The sequence below is a fragment of the Triticum aestivum genome, chromosome 3D (assembly GCF_018294505.1).
Source record: "Triticum aestivum cultivar Chinese Spring chromosome 3D, IWGSC CS RefSeq v2.1, whole genome shotgun sequence".
NCBI classification, from domain to species: domain Eukaryota; kingdom Viridiplantae; phylum Streptophyta; class Magnoliopsida; order Poales; family Poaceae; genus Triticum; species Triticum aestivum.
The window spans coordinates 527,816,603-527,836,112 of NC_057802.1; the positions used below are offsets into that span (position 1 = coordinate 527,816,603).

Sequence of the window (19,510 nt, forward strand, 5' to 3'; positions counted from 1 at the left end):
GCCAACAGGAACAGGCGTTGTGGGAGGCAGCTCACCATGGGCTGAGGCCCAGGTCGGTGGAGAGGTGGAAACAGGTTGGCGGATCTGGCGGCCCACGGCGTAGGCGAAGCAAAGGATGGCTCGCGCGGACGACACGGCACTCGTCCACGCTGGCGCTGGACCAAGTCAACGAGAGGGCAGCGCTAGTCGTCTCGTTCGACCACGGTCGAAGCAGAGGATGGAGCGGTGCGGCTGCAGCTTGGCGTTCGATCTGGAGCAGGGAAGACAGGAGGCGGCACGATGCAGAGGACGCAGGGGAGGCAGTGGCTGGTCGAGGGACTTGGGGAAGAGAAACAGCGGCGGTGCAGGGCGCGGTCAAGGCAAGCAGCGCTGGCGTCCTGAAACTGACGAAGCGGGCGGCGACAGCTTCATTCGTCTGATCGAAGCAGAGACGAGGCCCTGCGGCGGGAGGCGAGCACGGGAAGTCGGGGCGAGAGGAGCCGGCCCGATCCCGCGGCAGGGACGGCAGGGACGGGAAGGACACACACGGCGGCTCCGGTCGCTGGCGGCCATGGCAGCAGGGGCGAGCCCCGTTCGTTTCCTGGCAGATAAGAAAACAACCGAGGAAGGGAGAGAGATTAGAGAAGGAAGGATAGGGAAACAGGGGAGAGAAAGAGGAGATGGGCGGCGACTCATCTGCTGGGTTCGCCGGAGGCGGTCGGCGGCGTGGCCGGAGGCGGGGACGAGGTGCTCGGGGACAGGGAGGTGAGGTGGCTTGGGGAGGCAGGGCACGAACGCGGGAGAAGGAGCTCGGGCTCCTGGCGTGGTGGATGAGGGCGACGCCCTCGTGGTTGAGGTCACTGGTGGTGGTGCTCCGGTGGCCTGCCGGTGTTCGGGCGCGAGGCTGTGAGGTGGTTGGCGAAGAAGGCAGGGAGGACGCGGCCATGGATCGAGAGGAGAAGGTCGTTGGCTCGGTGCTGAAAACGAGGGAGGTGGTCGGGTCGGCCGGGCGGAGAGGTGGATCTGGGAGTATCCCGATGGAGATGGTGAGTGGGTGGCGGCGCGACTAGGAGGATCCCTAGAAATTAGGGATTTGGTCTCGGTTTAGACTAGTATATAAAGCGGGTGGGTTAGGCTAGGGGCTATCTCGTCCCTACGTTCGTAATCGGACGGACGAAAAAAAGGCTATGGAGTCCAAATAAGAAAACGGAGATGTTTTATAGATGTTTGGGGATGATCCGGACCCAACGGTAACGAAAGTCCGGTTCGGGTTCGGGACAACTTCGGACGCGCACACAAGGGGGTTTGTGCACTGTACAGAGAGACTCCGGTTTAGGCAAGAGGGCAAACGAATAACAAGGTTTGACTCGGAATGGTCAACGAAAGCAAAGGGGGACACGGCAACTACGAGCGGATGCAAGTTTTAAAAACAATGACGGCAACGAGTGCCGATGCAATGCGGATGATGAATGCAACAAACAAATAAATACACACAACGAACACGAAAAACATGGCAGGCGTCTGGAGCGTCGGTCTTGGGGCGTCACATGGCGGAAGGAGGACTATTAGGAGGATGGTGATATCCCAACCCATAAGATCAAATCTTGAATTTGACGTTTTGTTGTCTCGGTAATGCGGATCATTGTTTCAACGAAAGACGATATTTTCGTGATAGCCAGATGCATGCGGTCACTTCATTTTAATCTTCAAGCTTGGCAACTTTGACCCGGTCTTTTATAAGCGTTGTATTTGTTGTGGTGTGAGTGTACGCGTGCGCGTGCACGTCTACATCGTGATCAGTGTTTTAAAAAGTTTTAAAAAGTGATGGCTGGCAACAGGAATGAGTTGTGGCACCGGCCGGAAGCTAGCTGATTTGAAGGAGGCGTAGAGAGTGGAGGACAGAGCGCGCGAAAGCATGGCCGCGAATGGGAGGAAAACTTGGAACGGAAGAGGAGAATCTCAGCAAAGCGGAACAGTGAGGAGTACAGCAGAGCTGCACCTCGCCCGCTGATTATGTCAGGCATGAGCAAAGCCGTTTGGCCAGATCTTCCCTTCCGATCGACTTGTTTAATCGGCGACATGCCGACATCTCGGAGTAAAATGGCGGGCCGCTGCCGTTCCATCCGACAGTGGCATCGGCGCCGGCCATGGAGGCGGACGAGCTGCTGAAGAAGCTACGGGTGCTGGAGGAGGGGCACGCCGAGCTCAAGCGGGAGGTAGGCAGGCTCATGCCGACGCCGGACCGCCCCCGCGGCGCGCAGTCCGCGGCCCGGCGCCGCGCTTTCCGCGCGCGGCTCTCGTCGTCGTGGCAGGTCGCCGCCCGCGGCAGGTTGCCCGACAGGCACTGCCACTGGATACTGCAGTCGCTGGGGCAGGCCGTGCACGTCATTGCCCCCGACGGCAAGTTCCTGTACTGGTGAGGTCCCCTGCCTATCTTGTTTCGGCTGTGCGTGCTCATTGCTCACCAGGTGCTCGACGAAATGCTGGACTAGCGGTATCCATAGATTTTCTTTTACTTTTTAGCTGGTGCGGCGAGTGTTATGCGTAGATCAAAGTTCAGACATGGGGCTTTTGCTTAGTTGGTTATGCAATCTTTGCTACCTAGTACGCCCGTCCCCCCTTTGGGTTGTGTTGAACTGGCCCTGCATGAATGCAGTCTCTAGCTTGTTCAAGTGATCACGCTACGGTGTTTCATTGCGTTGACAAGTGACTTTGGAAGTAAACCAATGGGATTTTTTTGGTTGCTTCTTGTGATCAACTCATCGTGCATACATAAACTTGGTTAGGTCAGTTCAAGCACTGAAGGGGGGTATCACCACAATGTTTTTCTCTTGCTGTTTCATCGTGATATCATTCAAGAAATATTTTATGTTACACATGATAGTAAGCAAACTTGATCCCTCGATTTTCCTTTAGCAAGCATCGTGTCTGCCTTAGAGGTCTACAATGTCTCAGTTACTTGGAATATTTTTTTTTGAAGCAACGAGACTCCTTGTCGATTTCCATTAAAGAAACCGCCATCACCAGTACTACAAAGATACAGAATGTAAAAAAGGTAACAAGCCACCGCAGCCAAACAGAACTACAGAAACCACACACACTAGCCAGCTTCCCCCTCCCAGAACAGGAAAGGCTAGCAGTACTTGGAATAAAATGTTCGACAATCTTTCAATGTGGCATATTTCGTGAACATCAGTTTTGATGGTGTTTTTTTATCAACCATTAATAGTCTCTGTACATAATATTTCTTATAAATTTTTTATCTGATTTCAATTTGGAAAGCCTTAAACGATTGTTGGCGAAGTTATGCTGGTTTCTGACAACCTGTTTAATGTAAGATATGAGATTTAAGAAGGACCATCTAGTGAAAATTATCGCTCTTTTTAATCTTGAGCCCTTGCTATTTTGTGAGTAGATTGCCACTGTGTCATTTTGCACCAGGTTTTGCAGAAGTTTTCGCTCTGTACCAGCTGGTTGAGTACAATAACTATGCACCAGGTCTTTTCAAACACGCATATAAAGAGTTCCAAAAATCTAAGGAAAATATATACAAGTGTATTATGCAATGACGTATATGCCCATAAAGTTTAGTAAAGAATCATTTTTTGGTTAAAAATTGTGCACGTATCTTTAAATGGGATTGCTAAATCTCAGTCAACTGAGACTATTTTTTCTTTCTTTTTATATGTTCTATCACTTGACTGAGACTTGGTTACATCTCAGTCGACTGAGATCTAGCCACACCCATCTTTAGAGGAGCATATACTCATATTTTCGTGAAGGTCTCCAATATTGATATTTTTCAACCAAAAATTACAGATATATTTCGTTGCATAGTACAATCAAAATGAGAACTTCTGTATTCGTGTCCATAGTATTCCTGGTGCAAAGTGCAATATATCAAAATCGCCTGGGGCAAAGTGAAAACTTTTGCAAAAACTGTTGCAAAAGTGACAGAAATAACAATTTACTTAGTGCAAAGTGCATTTCCCCCTTTTTTTATTAAAATACATAGCATATCTGATGCATGTAATTAGTATAGATCCAATTCTTATGTAGTAGGCATTCCTACTCACAATTGACTCTGCTAGTTTCTGTGTATGCATGTTTTACCAAATTCTTCCTTTTTGTTCTGTAATCTAGGAGCCGGTATTCTGAGCATATGTTTGGCTATTCTGCATCAGAAGCAATTGGCCGGAATGCTGTTGAATTAATCGTTCATCCCACTGACTATGATGCAGCACAAATTGTCATCCAGAAAATATTTAGGGGGAAGTGTTGGAGAGGGAAGTTTCCTGTTAAGAACAAGTCAGGAGAGAGGTTTCTTATTTTAATCCATAACAGCCCTTTATACGATGATGATGGTAGCTTGGTGGGCCTCATTGGTCTCTCGCTTGATGTACGGACATTAGAGGAGATATTTAGTCCCTCAGGCTCAGCGGAATCCTACCCAAGTACCAGAAAGTCCCAGTTTCATGCTAACAACCGGCCTAAAAGTGATTCACTAAACAAAGGTTCTCTTCACTCACAGCAACCTGTTCGATCTACTACCACCTCCAAGATAGTAACTTGGGTAAGTTGCATTGCTGAACAACAGAAGATATGATAACGCTGTTTAATTTCAATGGAAACTTACTCTTTCTGGTATTTATTCTTCATTGATTTCTTAGTGTATTCTTTTCTCGATGTTGGAATAACAACACAGGTTACCAGTGTGACAAGTAGAGTTCGTTCTCGGATAAGGACATGTCAGAATGACGATAAACAGTATGGTAGTGACTGTGAGGGCCAGTATTCTGCACTTGATCTCCAAGCCGAGTTGGCAATAAGTGAAGAAAAAACCCCTAGTGGGGATGTAATGCATCGTGTCTTTGTTGACAAGTCATGCAAAACAAGTAGTGATGATTCAGGAGAGGGAAAAGTAGGGTTTCACAAGATATTTAATGCAAAGGCTGAGGCATTATTGGCGAAGAAGGGCATATTGCCTTGGAAAGGACATGAAATTGATGGGGGTTCTGGAAAGAATAACATGAACTCAATACAGTTGCATGATAAGCAAGAGAATGACCAGAATCATCAGAGAGTTGCAGTTCTAGAGCCTTTCATAATTCCAGCCTGCCAAAACAGCGAATACACTTGGGCTAGCAAATATGAGGTCTCAGGTTCCTGGTGGGATTTCAACATAAACAGCGTGAGTAGCATGAGAAGCACTGGGAGTACTAACAGCAGCGGTATTGAGACAGTAGATTATGAAGCAGACTGCTTAGATTATGAGATTCTCTGGGAAGACCTAGTAATTGGAGAACAAGTAGGTCAAGGTAGTTACTTTTCCCTTTGCAATTACTCCATCTGTAGGCACTCAGATCTCTTGTTAACATGTACCTCAAACTATTTAGTACTAGGCATAGGCATAGCTTGTAATCGTAAGAACTACTTGAGCTGTTTGTTCTTTGTCAGTAATTCATACTATGCATGCATCTTAATAGCTCATAGGCATAGTCCAGATCAGTTATTTGTCAGTAAAATTCCTCGCTCTTCATGCTTCTTAATAAAATCTTGTGTATTCTCCTCTTATCGTTGGCATAATCCAGATCAGTTATGTTTCTTCTAACCTTCATTAATCATAATAGTTCAGTTAATTTCATGATTTTACATTAGTCCGTGGTGGCATGAATGTCTATTCTAAGATTCTAAGTTGCAAGTGATACGTCTCCACAACAGTGATGACATTTTTGTTCATATGGTTATGCATCTACTCGTTTACTCCTGAAAGTCCATGTAGATAATCACACAGGATTAACAATGATATCCCTATTCTTAGACTGTTGTATGCAATCTGGTATTGTCCTTTTTTTTGTAACAAACAGGCTAGTTTGTGCTACTTTGACGTTCTATGCATACAGGTTGTTGCGGAACAGTGTATCATGCTCTGTGGCATGGCTCGGTAAGTTGGTATATCATTTCTGTTGCATGGTAATGAATCGATTTTTATATCTTAACCATAAATTTTCAGTATCGATCCATGTTCCTGTAGGACGTGGCAGCTAAAGTATTCTCCAAGCAGGAATATTCAGAAGAAATGATAAATACCTTCAGACAAGAGGTGGGCATCTATATCTACATATAATTGCTCTAGAATTTGAGTATAATGGCAATGAAACTACATGATATCTACTGTGTTATTGAGACACACTCCACTATAGAAACTAAATGCAAGATTGCGACTGGACTCCGACACTCCATGATGTTCACAGAACCTACTGTTACTAGTTTCGCTATCCTATGTTAATATAACCATGTGGATAAATATGAAGAAAACATATGGTGTTGACAAATCTTCACTTTTGTTGATTTTGTGTGGATCAATTAGCACTACATCGACAATTTTAAATCCTGTGATCCCTTTTCCATATTTTGTGTTCATGACTATATTTATATCCTTCGAATGTGTAGGTATCATTGATGAAGAAACTACGACATCCCAATATAATACTTTTCATGGGTGCAGTTCTGTCGCAGCAACGACTTTGTATTGTTACTGAATTTCTCCCACGGTATGTTGTATATCTTCCTACATGTGTTTCTCATAGATACTAGTAAGAACATTTCTAAGGACTGATGGGTAGCTCAACGGCTGGCACGCATGGTTCTGTAAGCAACCACCCGTCTTTTATACTTTCCTCTTGTTCAAAAAGTTGGGAGTGCTAATGCCCCTGGTTCTTTTCGGTTGATACTAAGAGCAATTCTGACATACCATGCATTGATTTTGTTCTAGGTGGAGTTGTTCTTCCTATTGGAAATATAGTTTTGGCATTCTTTTGTTAGTTGTGTAGAATTTATAATCTCACAAGAGGTCATTTTGTTTTACTTATTCTGTATAACAATTCCGAGCCCCATAATGCAGCGGGAGTTTGTTCCGGTTGCTCCGAACTAACATTGGCAAGATGGATCCAAGACGGAGAGTTAACATGGCTATAGACATTGTGAGTGTATTTTCTTTTAACAGCTGGTTAAGGAATCAGGAAATGTCCAGCCAAATATACTACATGGAACTTTTTGAGAAATGAACATGTTGTAGCAGAAGAACTGGATAAACATTCTTCACTTGAAGATCTCAAGAGATGTTTTGAATAGATACAGAATTATTTTTTGCAATTGCCTAAAAGCGAAGTTGAACTGCATGTAAGCTAAGCCATATTTGTAGCTTCAGTGTATGGAAGAATGATACAGAAAATAGGTGATATCATGTACCTGCCATCTAATATACTGTATCTTGTGCTATATCACACAGTATGTCACTACTATTATAACTGAAGATTATATCAGCAAAATTCAATCATGATTCATGTGATTATGATATGCAATATTGTTACCTTAACCCTCTTAACCCATTGAGATAGAAGTTACTTGATATTTCTTTGTCGAGTACAGATTCTTCCATGTGGACTCTTAGAAGAAGAATTAATATTGTTGCAGGCAAGGGGCATGAACTATCTTCACAATTCCATTCCCACTGTTGTGCACCGTGATTTGAAATCGCCAAACCTGCTGGTTGATAAGAATTGGACTGTAAAGGTTAGCATGAAACTTTGGTCTGCATACTTTATGTTGTCTCATCTCACTTGTTTCTATTAGGTTGCAGACTTTGGTCTTTCACGTCTGAAACTGGAAACATTTCTGACAACAAAAACTGGAAAAGGAACAGTAAGTATAAGTGAACTCAACTTTTGACATGGATTCTCCAGACTGACAAAATTGTCATAAACTTTAAACTAGTACTACCTTATAACTTGGTTTCCACATCCAGCCGCAGTGGATGGCTCCAGAGGTGCTACGGAGTGAACCTTCAAATGAAAAGTAAGCTCAGCTTTGGAAATTCTTGAACAACCGATGTTTTTGTTATCTACGGATTATTAACCATTTCTTCCTTTTTATTAAGTTTAGGTCTGATGTATTCAGTTATGGAGTAGTCCTGTGGGAGCTTATTACTCAGAAGATTCCCTGGGATACTCACAATACAATGCAGGTACATTTTTGCTATGCATATTGGTTAGCTGTTAATTTGATTTCTTTTATCAACATTTGGTGGCAAGTTGGCAACCAAATTCCACACCGTAATGTACACTGTAATCTACTTAGATACAGCGTCATAGTAACAAACTTTAATGTTTCTTTGCTTCATATAATTCATCCATTCTCCTTTCAGTGTGGTTCATGCTAGATACGTAGATGATTTTTCTGTTGATCCCTTTTTGTGGCGTCTTAGAGCCTAAAAGAATTCTTGAAAAATGCTAGCTTACTGGTGAATGGTGGATCTTTTCCAAGAAGTGAAATCAGACAATCATTGCAGTTTAAGAAAACTTGATTTCTTTTTAGCTTCGTTTTATTTTGACATAATAATGCAAGCTTTGCGGCCCCTATGCTGCAGGTCATCGGAGCCGTAGGTTTCATGGATCACAGACTGGAAATTCCAAGGGATGTGGATCTTCAGTGGGCATCGATGATCCAGAGTTGTTGGGACAGGTACATACCAGACTTCATGCTAGTACTAAATAACCTATTCCCGATCCCATGAAATGATTATCCTTTTTTGTGAGCAGTGACCCACAACGCCGCCCTTCATTCCAAGAACTCCTTGAGAGGCTCCGGGAGCTGCAAAAGCAGTACAACGTTCAGGCGCAGACACAGCGGAAAGAAGCTGCGAAAGTTGCTGGAAGTATGAGCATCAAAGATAGCTAGCTTCATGTCTTTAAAGTGATGGATTATGGATGCAGCCCTGGGGTTGATTTATCCGCTCGAGCTCAGCAGGGTCCCAGGATGTTTTCCATGTTGCTTCCAAGAGGGACGGCCAGAGAGTTGGTGCATGGCTTCTTAAATTGCAACCTTGAAGCTTTGGAACAGGGTTTGTCTTACGGAAGGAGGGTAGAGGACGCTGGCGACATGACATAGACTTCTCGTCGTTTCAGGGCTAGCCCGAATTTTCAGAACCTGGGATAGGTGTTCAGATATGATTGGCCCAACAGCTCAATCATTATACATGTGGAATGTGTGTTACCGTATTTTATTGATGCATGGTTTAAATTTTAAGCAAAATTTGTATTTTCCAAACGTTCTGATTTTGTTATTAGATCCGAACGAAGTGGGTCCCGTCCAATTTGGATGGTACGCACAGGGTTCCCCATGCGATATGTCAAACCACGATGGCCCCACACATTCATAGCCGTTTACGTAATGTGTGTATGGCAAGTGGGCCCGTGCCGGTTTCTTCTCTAATCGCCGCGGCCTCTCGCGCACGATCCCCTCTCCACTTCTCCCCCAACCGCGCGCGTTGATTCTGCAATGGCTCCCACTTCGCCCCACTCCGCCACTCCTTTGTTTCTGGCTCCCGGCTCCATCTCTTCCCCCTTAGGTGAATCGAGGCGGAATCGCGGGCAACTCTGCTTCTTCCACGGCGAATCGAGGCGGGGGCTGCGGGTTGCTTCTGTGGCAGTCGGCGACCCAATTCCTGCCGGTGAGATTCCTACCCCACTTGGTGTTTGCGGCGTGGGGTAAACACGGGGTTCCGCAGAGGATTTTTGGAGAGCGCATACTATTTTTTGGAGAGTGCAGCAAGCATTTTGTTCAGGGGTGTTAGGTTGTTTGAGATTGACGGGCCGAAAGAGTTTGATGTGTTGTGGGTTCGTTCCATTTTTGTCTGACGCTGGGGTGGTATTGTAGTTTAGGCGTAGATGGTGAGAACCCGCAATAGCTTAATCCAGATTAGTCGTCGGCGGGTGGTGGATAGGGTCTGATTTCCCCCGCAGTTTAAGCTCGATTTGGTCGGGTAGGGTGGGTGCTTGTTGGTTCCTGACTTGTTTTTTGGTTCAATCCGACAGTGTACTTAGATTTTTGTTGTGTGTGAGTGCATGGATTTCTCGTTTGGCACTTGGATTTCCACAAACTGAGGAAGTTTGTTTTGAGATTCTGGATTGGTTAGTTCCTACTGGGTGGTGAATTTTTGTATGTGGAACTGAACTCTATACCCAATCCCCTCCTTGATGTGTTTTGGTTGTAGATGTGCCATGAGGTATTGGTCAAGGTTCTAGTCTAATTCTTAATTATTGCAACAAAAATCTGTGCATAATGCTTATCTACCAGGGTCTGTTGCTTGAAATTACCACTGGATTTGTTAGTGGTTACCATGAAATTGCGTGCTAGTTCTCATGCTTCAAATCGAGCATAATGCTTTATTTTTTTACCATGTCCCTTTGTTTGTCATTACCACTGTATTTTTGTTAGTGGTTACCTTGAAATCCCACGCTAGTTCACTTGCTTCAGATATAACATAATGCTTGATATTTACCATGGCTTATTGCTTGAAATTACCACTGTATTTGTTAGTGGTTATCATCAAATTCCTCTCTTATTTTCAATTTTCTTTTCAATTATGATTGGCTTATTGCTTGTTAATTTTTCTTGTTTAATGTTAGTAGTTTAATGGAAGCTCCATTTGAATTTAAAGAGACATTCATGATTTGTTTTGTAGATGTATTTAGTTATTGTGACATTTTTCGCTATGACAATATGCATTTAGACTAAAAAATGCATTTATTGTCAGTCCATGAGTATCAATTTCTCTGTTTGTTGTTTGTGTGCCCGTTATTGTTATCATGATCTTCTTCTTTCCACGGGTATTATATTGGCATGTACTTTTGTTGCTTTTCTGTAACATGCGTATTATGTGGGAATTATCTTGTTGTCTGAATGTTAAGTACCAGTGGTATTAGTAATAAGATTCAATGTCAATTAAGAAAGTTATCATGGCTGATAAGTTCAAATTACCAGTCACTTGCATACAAGTTACCACAATTATTTTTACCAGGTTATGGCTTGATGTGTCTTTTAGTTCAGCTCTTTAAGCTGGTGTCATTTTTTTCATTGTTATTCCTTAAATGTTTTGTTTCTTTTTACATGGCAGGGCGTGCTCTTTATTTGCTCTTAATGATGGGGAGTTCAGAAGTTACCTATGAAGATGTTTTCCGGAGTGGACATCCCCGCCGTCAGCATCGTTGGAGTACGCCATGGACCAATAGGGCTTGTCACCAACGTTCAGTACAAGACAAAATCGAATGGACGCATATCCTTCTATGAGTCCGGCTGGCGGGAGTTCTTGACGGGAAAGAGAGAACTACGGCTAGACACCCTTGTGATAATCACCATAAGGAAGAGCAACCGCAACGACTTTCAGATGATGGTTGTCGTTGACCATGTTTAGAAATATGGTTTAAGTCATGAATATATCAGCAGCTGAAGTGTTAGTTAATTAGTATGTTAATATGGATGTGATCGATACATTGATATATTTGTTTCTTGAGTCGAACAAATTTGAACTGTTACTTAATTATTTGGCCATTTGTTTCCAAAATGATTCAATCTGGTTCAGTTACATTGAGAATCATATGACTATGGCTTTTGGAGTAATGTGTGTCAACCCGTAATGTCAACAATTGGTATATTGTAGCCTATCTCTCTAGTGGCGGGTGCTATGGGAGAACCGCCATTGCCGGTGGACGCCCGCCACTGATGCAGTTATAGCAGTGGCGAGAGATCGGTGGCGGGCGGCCTTGGGAGCCTGGCCCGCCACTGCTGGCCTTTTTCCACCCGCCACTGCTAGGCATTCCTGTAGTAGTGCCTCGGTCATTGCTGGCAGCAACGATGTCTGCGGACGCCGTTCTCCTCCTCGGAGGCGTTGCTTGTCGTCCTTCCTCCTTGGTCCATCTGACATCCTCACCCTTGCTACGTCCACCCGTCCTCGGCGTCTTCTTCGGTGGTGCTCATCTGTTATCTATACTGAGGTTCCTCTAGGGGCTTCCTGTCACTGGCAATGTACCTCGGTGTACCCTTGGCGTCATGCTAGTTGACTGGCGGAGATATTCTTTAGCCAAGTTACATTGGGTGTGTTTGTTGGTTGGCCGCGATGCTCTCTCGGGTTGATTGGTGTGGCTCCAACAAATGCCGTGGTTGACCTTGTCAGGCCGACGACGACGACGTCCGCGGACGCCGGTCTCCTCCTTGGAGGCGTCGTTTATTGGCCCCTCCGCCGTCAAACTGATGGTATCTTATTTCTATTGACCCGTAGTTTGGAGTGTGCCTTAGAGTGGCCTGCTTGGTGGGATCTGCCAAGGCGCTTCGAGAAGATTTGCGCTTATTGTCAAGAACTAGCTATCTTAGTTCTTGTGCTTTCTTTCTTAGATTACCTTAGTCCCTTCTTTTGGCTTCCTGTTTAGCTATTGGTGCTTGTCTTGTATAGTTGTGTGTTTGTATGCTTCATATGTATTGGTCGTGGCTTTATTTATAAAGCGGGGTGAAAGCATTTTTCGGTATCCCAACCCATAAGATCAAATCTTGAATTTGACGTTTTGTTGTCTCGGTAATGCGGATCATTGTTTCAACGAAAGACGATATTTTCGTGATAGCCAGATGCATGCGGTCACTTCATTTTAATCTTCAAGCTTGGCAACTTTGACCCGGTCTTTTATAAGCGTTGTATTTGTTGTGGTGTGAGTGTACGCGTGCGCGTGCACGTCTACATCGTGATCAGTGTTTTAAAAAGTTTTAAAAAGTGATGGCTGGCAACAGGAATGAGTTGTGGCACCGGCCGGAAGCTAGCTGATTTGAAGGAGGCGTAGAGAGTGGAGGACAGAGCGCGCGAAAGCATGGCCGCGAATGGGAGGAAAACTTGGAACGGAAGAGGAGAATCTCAGCAAAGCGGAACAGTGAGGAGTACAGCAGAGCTGCACCTCGCCCGCTGATTATGTCAGGCATGAGCAAAGCCGTTTGGCCAGATCTTCCCTTCCGATCGACTTGTTTAATCGCGACATCTCCAGTGAAAAGGCCGGGCCATTGCCATTCTATCCAACTGTGGCATTGATCGTCGCCAGCCATGGAAGTGGACGAGCTGCTCAAGAAGATACGGCTGCTGGAGGAAGGGCAGGCCGAGCTCAAGCGGGAGATAGGCAAGCTCATGCTGGACCGCCGCGACGCGCAGTCCGTGGCCCGGGGCCGCGCTTCCCACGCGCTGCTGCCGCAGCCCTCGTCGTCGCGGAACGTCGTCGCCCACGGCAGGTTCTCCGACAGGCACTGCCACTGGATACTGCAGTCGCTGGGGCTGGCTGTGCACATCATTGCCCCCGACGGGACGCTCCTGTACTGGTGAGGTCCCTTGCTTATATTGGTCCCGTTGTGTATGCTCATTGTTCACCAGGTGCTTGACGAAATGCTGCAACAGTGCTATTCATAGATTTTTGTTCTATTTATTCGGCGCCATGTTATGCGTAGATTGAAGTTCAGATGTGGAGCATTTTTTAATTAAAATACATAGCATATTTTGATGCATGTAATGAGTGTATATCCAATTGTTTATGCAATAGGCATTCCTACTCACAATTGTCTCCGGTCGATTCTATGTATAATGCATGGTTTACCAAATTCTTCCTTTTTGTTCTGTAATCTAGGAACCGGTATGCTGAGCATATGTATGGCTATTCTGCATCAGAAGCAGTTGGTCGGAATGCCGTTGAATTAATTGTTCATCCTAGTGACTTTGATGCAGCAAACGACCTCATCCAGACTATATTTACAGGGAAGTGTTGGAGAGGGAAGTTTCCTGTTAAGAAAAAGTCAGGAGAGAGGTTTTTTATGTTTATCCATAACACCCCTTTATACGATGACGATGGTAGCTTGGTGGGCCTCATTGGTCTGTCGCATGATATACGGGCATTAGAGGACATATTTAGTCCCTCAGGCTCTGCGGAATCCTATCCAATTCCGAGTACAGCAAAGCCCAAGTTCCATGCTAACAACCAGCCTAAAAGTGGTTCGCTGAACATAGGTTGCCTTCACTCCCAGTCCCAGCAATCTCTTCAATCTGCTACTACCTCCAAGATAGTAACTTTGGTAAGTTCTATTGCTGTTCAATTTCAGTGGAACTTACTCTTTCTGGTACTTATTCTTCATTTATTTATTAGTGTATTCTTTTCTTGATGTTGGAATAACAACACAGGTTACCAGTGTTACAACTAGAGTTCGTTCTCGGATAAGGACAGGTCAGAATAGCGATAAACAGTATGGTAAGGGCCAGTACTCTGAACTTGACCTGCAGGCTGAGCTGGCATCAAGTGAAGAAAACACCCCTAGTGGGGATGTAGCGCATCGTGCCTTTGTCGCCGAAGAAAAATCCCCTGGCAAATCGTGCAAAACAAGTAATTATGATTCAGGAGAGCGAAAAGTATGGTTTCACAAGATTTTTAATTCAAAGGCTGATGCATTATTGGCCAAGAAGGGCATATCATGGCCTTGGAAACGACATGAAGTTGATGGGGATTCTGGAAAGAATAACATGAACTCAACACAGTTACATGATAAGCAAGAGAATGAAGAGAGTCATCAGAGAGTTACAGTTCTAGAGCCTATCATAATTCCAGACTGCCAAAACAGCGAATACACATGGGCTAGCAAATATGAGGTCTCAGGTTCCTGGTGGGATTTCAACAAGAACAGCATGAGTAGCATTAGCAGCACTACAGGGACTACTAACAGCAGCGATATTGAGATGGTAGATTATGAAGCAGACTGCTTAGATTATGAGATTCTCTGGGAAGACCTAGTAATTGGAGAACAAGTAGGTCAAGGTAGTTACTTAATTTTCCCTTTGCAATTACTTCATCTGTAGGCACTCAGATATCTTGTTAAAATGTTTTTCAAACAATTCAGTATTAGGCATGTACTTGAGCTGTTTGTTGTTTGTTAGTAATTCACACTATGCATGCGTCTTACTAGCTCATAGGCATAGTCCAAATCAGCTATTTTTCAGTAAAATTCCTTGATCTTCATGCTTCTTTATAAAAGCTTGTGTATTCTCCTTTTATCGTTGGCATAATCCAGACCAGTTATGTTTCTTCTAATCTTCAATAATCATAATGGTTCAGTTAATTTCATGATTTTACAGTAGTCCTGGTGGCATGAATGTCTATTCCGAGATTCCAAGTTGCAAGTTATACGCTTCTACAACAGTGATGGCATTTTTGTTCGTATGGTTATTTATGTACTTTTTTACTCCTGAAAGTCCATGTAGATAATAAGTTAATAACACAGAATTAGCAATGATACTCTATTCTTAGACTGTTGTATGCAATCTGGTATTGTCCTTTTCTCGTATTTTGATGTTCGATGCATACAGGTTGTTGCGGAACAGTGTATCATGCTCTGTGGCGTGGCTCGGTAAGTTGCTATATCATTTCTGTTGCATGATTATGAATGGAGTTTTACATCTTTACCATAATCTTTCAGTATCTATCCATGTTCCTGTAGGACGTGGCAGCTAAAGTATTCTCCAAGCAGGACTATTCAGAAGAAATGATAAATACCTTCAGACAAGAGGTGGACATCTATATCTACACACAATTGCTCTAGCATTTGGGTATAATGGCAATGAAACTACATGATATCTACTATATTATTGAGACAGACACTCCATTAAAGAAACCAAGTGCAAGATTTTGATTTGACTCCAACACTCCATGATGTTCATAGAACCTACAATTACCATTTTTGCTATCCTATGTTAATATAACCATGTGGATAAATATTAAGAAAAGATATGGTGTTAAAAATCTTCACTTTTGTTGATTTTTGTGTGGGTCAATTAGCAATTTAGCACCACATCAACAACTTTTTAAATCATATGATCCCTTTTCCATATTTTGTGGCCATGACTGTATTTGTATCCTTCAAATGTGTAGGTCTCATTGATGAAGAAACTACGACATCCCAATATAATACTTTTCATGGGTGCAGTTCTGTCGCAGCAACGACTTTGTATTGTTACTGAATTTCTCCCACGGTATGCTGTATATCTTCCTACATGTGTTTCTCATAGATACTAGTAAGAACATTTCTAAGGACTGATGGGTAGCTCAACGGCTGGCACACATGGTTCTGTAACCTGAGCCCGTGTTTTATACTTCCCTCTTGTTCAAAAAGTTGGGAGTGCTAATACCCCCAGTTCTTTTCAGTTGATACTAAAAGCACTTCTGACATACCATGCATTGATTTTGTTTTAGGTGGAGTTGTTTTTATTTTCCATAGGTTTTAAACCATTATTGCTATTGGAATTTGGAAATATAGTTTTGGCATTCTTTTGTAGTTGTGTAGAATTTAGAATCTCACAAGAGATCATTTTGTTTAACTTGTTCTGTATAACAGTTCCGAGTCTTGTAATGCAGGGGGAGTTTGTTTCGGTTGCTCCGAACTAACATTGGCAAGCTGGATCCAAGACGGAGAGTTAACATGGCTATAGACATTGTGAGTGTATTTTTCTTTTAACAGCTGGTTAAGGAATCAGGAAATGTCCAGCCAAATATACTACATGGAACTTTTTGAGAAATGAACATGTTGTAACAGAAGAACTGGATAAACATTCTTCACTTGAAAATCTCAAGAGATATTACTTTTGCAATTTCCTAAAACCGAAGTTGAACTGTATGTAAGCTAAGCGATAGTTGTAGCTTCAGCATATGGAAGAATGATCCAGAAAAATAGGCAATATCATGTACAGTACCTTCCATCTAACATGGTGTCTTGTGCTATATATTATATCACACATTATGTTTCTATCATCATAACTGAAGATTATATCAGCCAAATTCAGTCATGATTCAAGTGATTATGATGTGCAATATTGTTACCTTAACCCTCTTAACTCGTCGAGATAGAAGTTACTTAATATTTTCTTTGTCGAGCACACATTTTTCCATGTAGATTCTTAGAAGAATAATTAATATTGTTGCAGGCAAGTGGCATGAACTATCTTCACAATTCCATCCCCACTGTTGTGCACCGCGATTTGAAATCGCCAAACCTGTTGGTTGATAAGAATTGGACTGTAAAGGTAAGTGTGAAACTTTGTTATCCATACTTTATGTTGTCTCTTCTCACTTGGTTCTATCAGGTTGCAGACTTTGGTCTTTCACGTCTGAAACTCGAAACATTTCTGACAACAAAAACTGGAAAAGGAACAGTAAGTATAAGCGAACTTAACTTTTGACATGGATTCTCCAGACTGACAAAATTGTCATAAACTTTAACCTAGTAACTGATAACTTGGTTTCCACATCCAGCCACAGTGGATGGCTCCAGAGGTGCTACGGAGTGAACCTTCAAATGAAAAGTAAGCTCAGCGTTGAAATTCTTGAACAACCGATGTTTTTATTACCTACGGATTATTAACCGTTTCTTACATTTTATTAAGTATAGGTCTGATGTATTCAGTTATGGAGTGGTCCTGTGGGAGCTTGTTACTCAGAGGATTCCCTGGGATACTCACAATACAATGCAGGTAAATTTTTGCTATGCATATTAGTTAGCTGTTAATCTGATTTATTTTTATCAACATTTGGTGGCAAGTTGGCAGCCAAATTCCGCAACGTAATCTACTTAGATACAGCCAGTCGTAGTAACAAACTTTAATGTTTCTTTGCTTCATAGTTCATCCATTCTCCTTTCAGTGTAGCGCGTGATAGATATGGAGATGATTTTTCTGTTGATCCCTTTTGTGGCGTCTTAGAGCCAAAAAGAATTCTTGAAAATTGCTAGCTTTCTGGTGAATGGTGAATCTTTTCCAAGAAGCGAAATCACACAAATGTTGCTGTTTAAGAAAACTCAGTTTCTTTTTAGCTTTTCTTTAATGTAACAACACAAGCTTTGTGGCCCCTATGTTGCAGGTCATCGGAGCCGTAGGCTTTATGGATTACAGACTGGAAATTCCAACGGATGTGGATCCTCAGTGGGCATCGATGATCCAGAATTGTTGGGACAGGTACGTAGCAGTCTGCACACTAGTACTAAACAAACCTATTCCGGATCCCATGAAATGAGTATCCATTTTTGTAAGCAGTGACCCACAACGCCGCCCTTCGTTCCAAGAACTCCTTGAGAGGCTCCGGAAGCTGCAAAAGCAGTACAATGTTCAGGCGCAGACCGAGCGTAAAGAGGCTGGGAAAGTTGCTGGAAATATACAAAGCTAGCTTCGTGTTTTAATAGTGATCGATTATGCCTGCAGCCCTGGGCTAATTTATCCGAGGCGAGCTCAGAAAGGTTCGAGGATGTTTTCCATGTTGCTTCCAAGAGGGACTGCCAGAGAGGTTGGTGCATAGCTTCTCAAATTGCAACCTTGAAAGGAGGCTAGAGGACGCCCGTAGTTTCAGGGCTAGCCGAATGTTCAGAACAGATATGATTGGTCCTACTGCTCAATCATTATACATGTGGAATGTGTTTCACCCATGGTTTTAGCATTTTATTGGTGCATGGTTTAAATTTCAGAAGATGGTATAGCTTGCATTGATTAGTCACTATACTAGTAGTCATTGTTTTGCCAAAAGAAACATGGGAAGCAAAAATATCATATTGGGTGGCGACAGGCGATTTGCTCCCCGGAGGGGGGGGGGGGGGGGGGGGACATTAGACTACTGATAGGTAGCTTCCATCAGACTACTCATGAAAAAAGGACGTGGGCCTAGGTGTTTTCAATACATTGCATTTTTTAAGGGGAAACGGTAGGCATCGGACTACTAATAGGTACCTTCCATCAGAGTACTGATGAAGCGTATGATTTGTCCTTTAGATGATTGGGTTTTTATCAGTTTTGCCATCGGTTGTATAACACTACTCAGTTCTGCCACTAAAACTTTTCACTACTCAAAAATGCCACTGCTCCGTTGGACACATACTCAAAAATACCATTTTTCACCGCCACCGTCACGTCAATGCAAGTTGACAGAAGGTAGATGACGAAAATACCCCTGGTTTCATCTTGCACACTCTCTCTCCATAGTGTGGGCCCCACTAGTCAGGGAGTACGGATACATAATTTCGAAGAAAAAATAGCATTGTTAGGGTTCGAACCAAAGACCTCACTGTGGATGGAGGAGCATGACAACCATTCCGACTAACACAAGCATTCGTTTGAAATTAGAAATATTCTTATGCTATAATCTATCTGGACCTACCTAAACAATCCCGACCCTACTCATTTGGCCGACCTGCTCATGCCAGTTTTGCCAGTTTTCCCAGCTCCAGTGTGCCCCCACTCGCAGTTGCTGCGGCGCCTCCTGCCGAGTGCCGCCATGTTGCACGCCGAGTGCCACCACCTGCCGCAGCTTCTGCTCTGCCTCCCGCCCAGCACGGTCACTCAACGCAGGCAGCTCCGGCGCTCCTCCTGCCTGACTCTGCAGCTCCTCCCGAGTCTTGAAGTGCAGCTATTCCACGGCAATGGCGACGGACAGCAAGCCTGAATCGGAGGGTTGTGAACCTCTTTGTGTTTGTGTCGTTTTCAGGAAAATAGGCAGCCACCATGCTGAAATTTCCAGAGAAAATTAGAAAACCATGTGATCCTGCTGTCATATGTGGTGTTGCTGCCAATTAGTGTGTGACGCATCAATCGATTGGACGTGGCGGTTGTTTATGCTTACTAGTAGTAGAGAGATTCTTCTAGTTG

At 43.6% G+C, this 19,510-nt stretch overlaps 2 protein-coding genes across 5 annotated transcripts; both read left to right on the plus strand.

Moving 5' to 3' along the window:
- Positions 1-1,860: 1,860 nt before the first annotated feature.
- LOC123080246 (dual specificity protein kinase shkB) lies at positions 1,861-9,151 on the plus strand. 3 transcript variants are annotated; one of them, XR_006438266.1, is made up of 13 exons: positions 1,861-2,395; positions 4,123-4,552; positions 4,685-5,297; positions 5,883-5,923; positions 6,014-6,082; positions 6,433-6,533; positions 6,884-6,962; positions 7,456-7,554; positions 7,622-7,683; positions 7,787-7,836; positions 7,924-8,005; positions 8,408-8,502; positions 8,580-8,621. XR_006438266.1 is itself a non-coding variant. In XM_044503155.1 (13 exons), exons 1-13 carry the CDS (start codon positions 2,127-2,129, stop codon positions 8,716-8,718), a joined length of 2,136 nt encoding a protein of 711 aa, XP_044359090.1. In that variant the 5' UTR covers positions 1,861-2,126; the 3' UTR covers positions 8,719-9,150. The 3 variants fall into 3 exon arrangements, 2 of the variants coding, with proteins under 2 accessions (XP_044359090.1, XP_044359091.1); XM_044503155.1 differs by having other exon boundaries at positions 7,615-7,683; positions 8,580-9,150; XM_044503156.1 differs by lacking the exons at positions 7,456-7,554; positions 7,622-7,683; positions 7,787-7,836; positions 7,924-8,005 and having other exon boundaries at positions 8,580-9,151.
- Positions 9,152-12,637: 3,486 nt separating this feature from the next.
- LOC123080245 (tyrosine-protein kinase HCK) lies at positions 12,638-18,248 on the plus strand. 2 transcript variants are annotated; one of them, XM_044503154.1, is made up of 13 exons: positions 12,638-13,170; positions 13,473-13,914; positions 14,021-14,648; positions 15,197-15,237; positions 15,328-15,396; positions 15,759-15,859; positions 16,242-16,320; positions 16,808-16,906; positions 16,967-17,035; positions 17,136-17,185; positions 17,272-17,353; positions 17,739-17,833; positions 17,912-18,248. In XM_044503154.1, the coding sequence occupies exons 1-13, from the start codon at positions 12,902-12,904 to the stop codon at positions 18,039-18,041; spliced, it is 2,154 nt and encodes a 717-aa protein (XP_044359089.1). In that variant the 5' UTR covers positions 12,638-12,901; the 3' UTR covers positions 18,042-18,248. The 2 variants fall into 2 exon arrangements, 1 of the variants encoding a protein (XP_044359089.1); XR_006438265.1 differs by lacking the exon at positions 17,912-18,248 and having other exon boundaries at positions 16,974-17,035; positions 17,739-17,813.
- Positions 18,249-19,510: the final 1,262 nt, after the last annotated feature.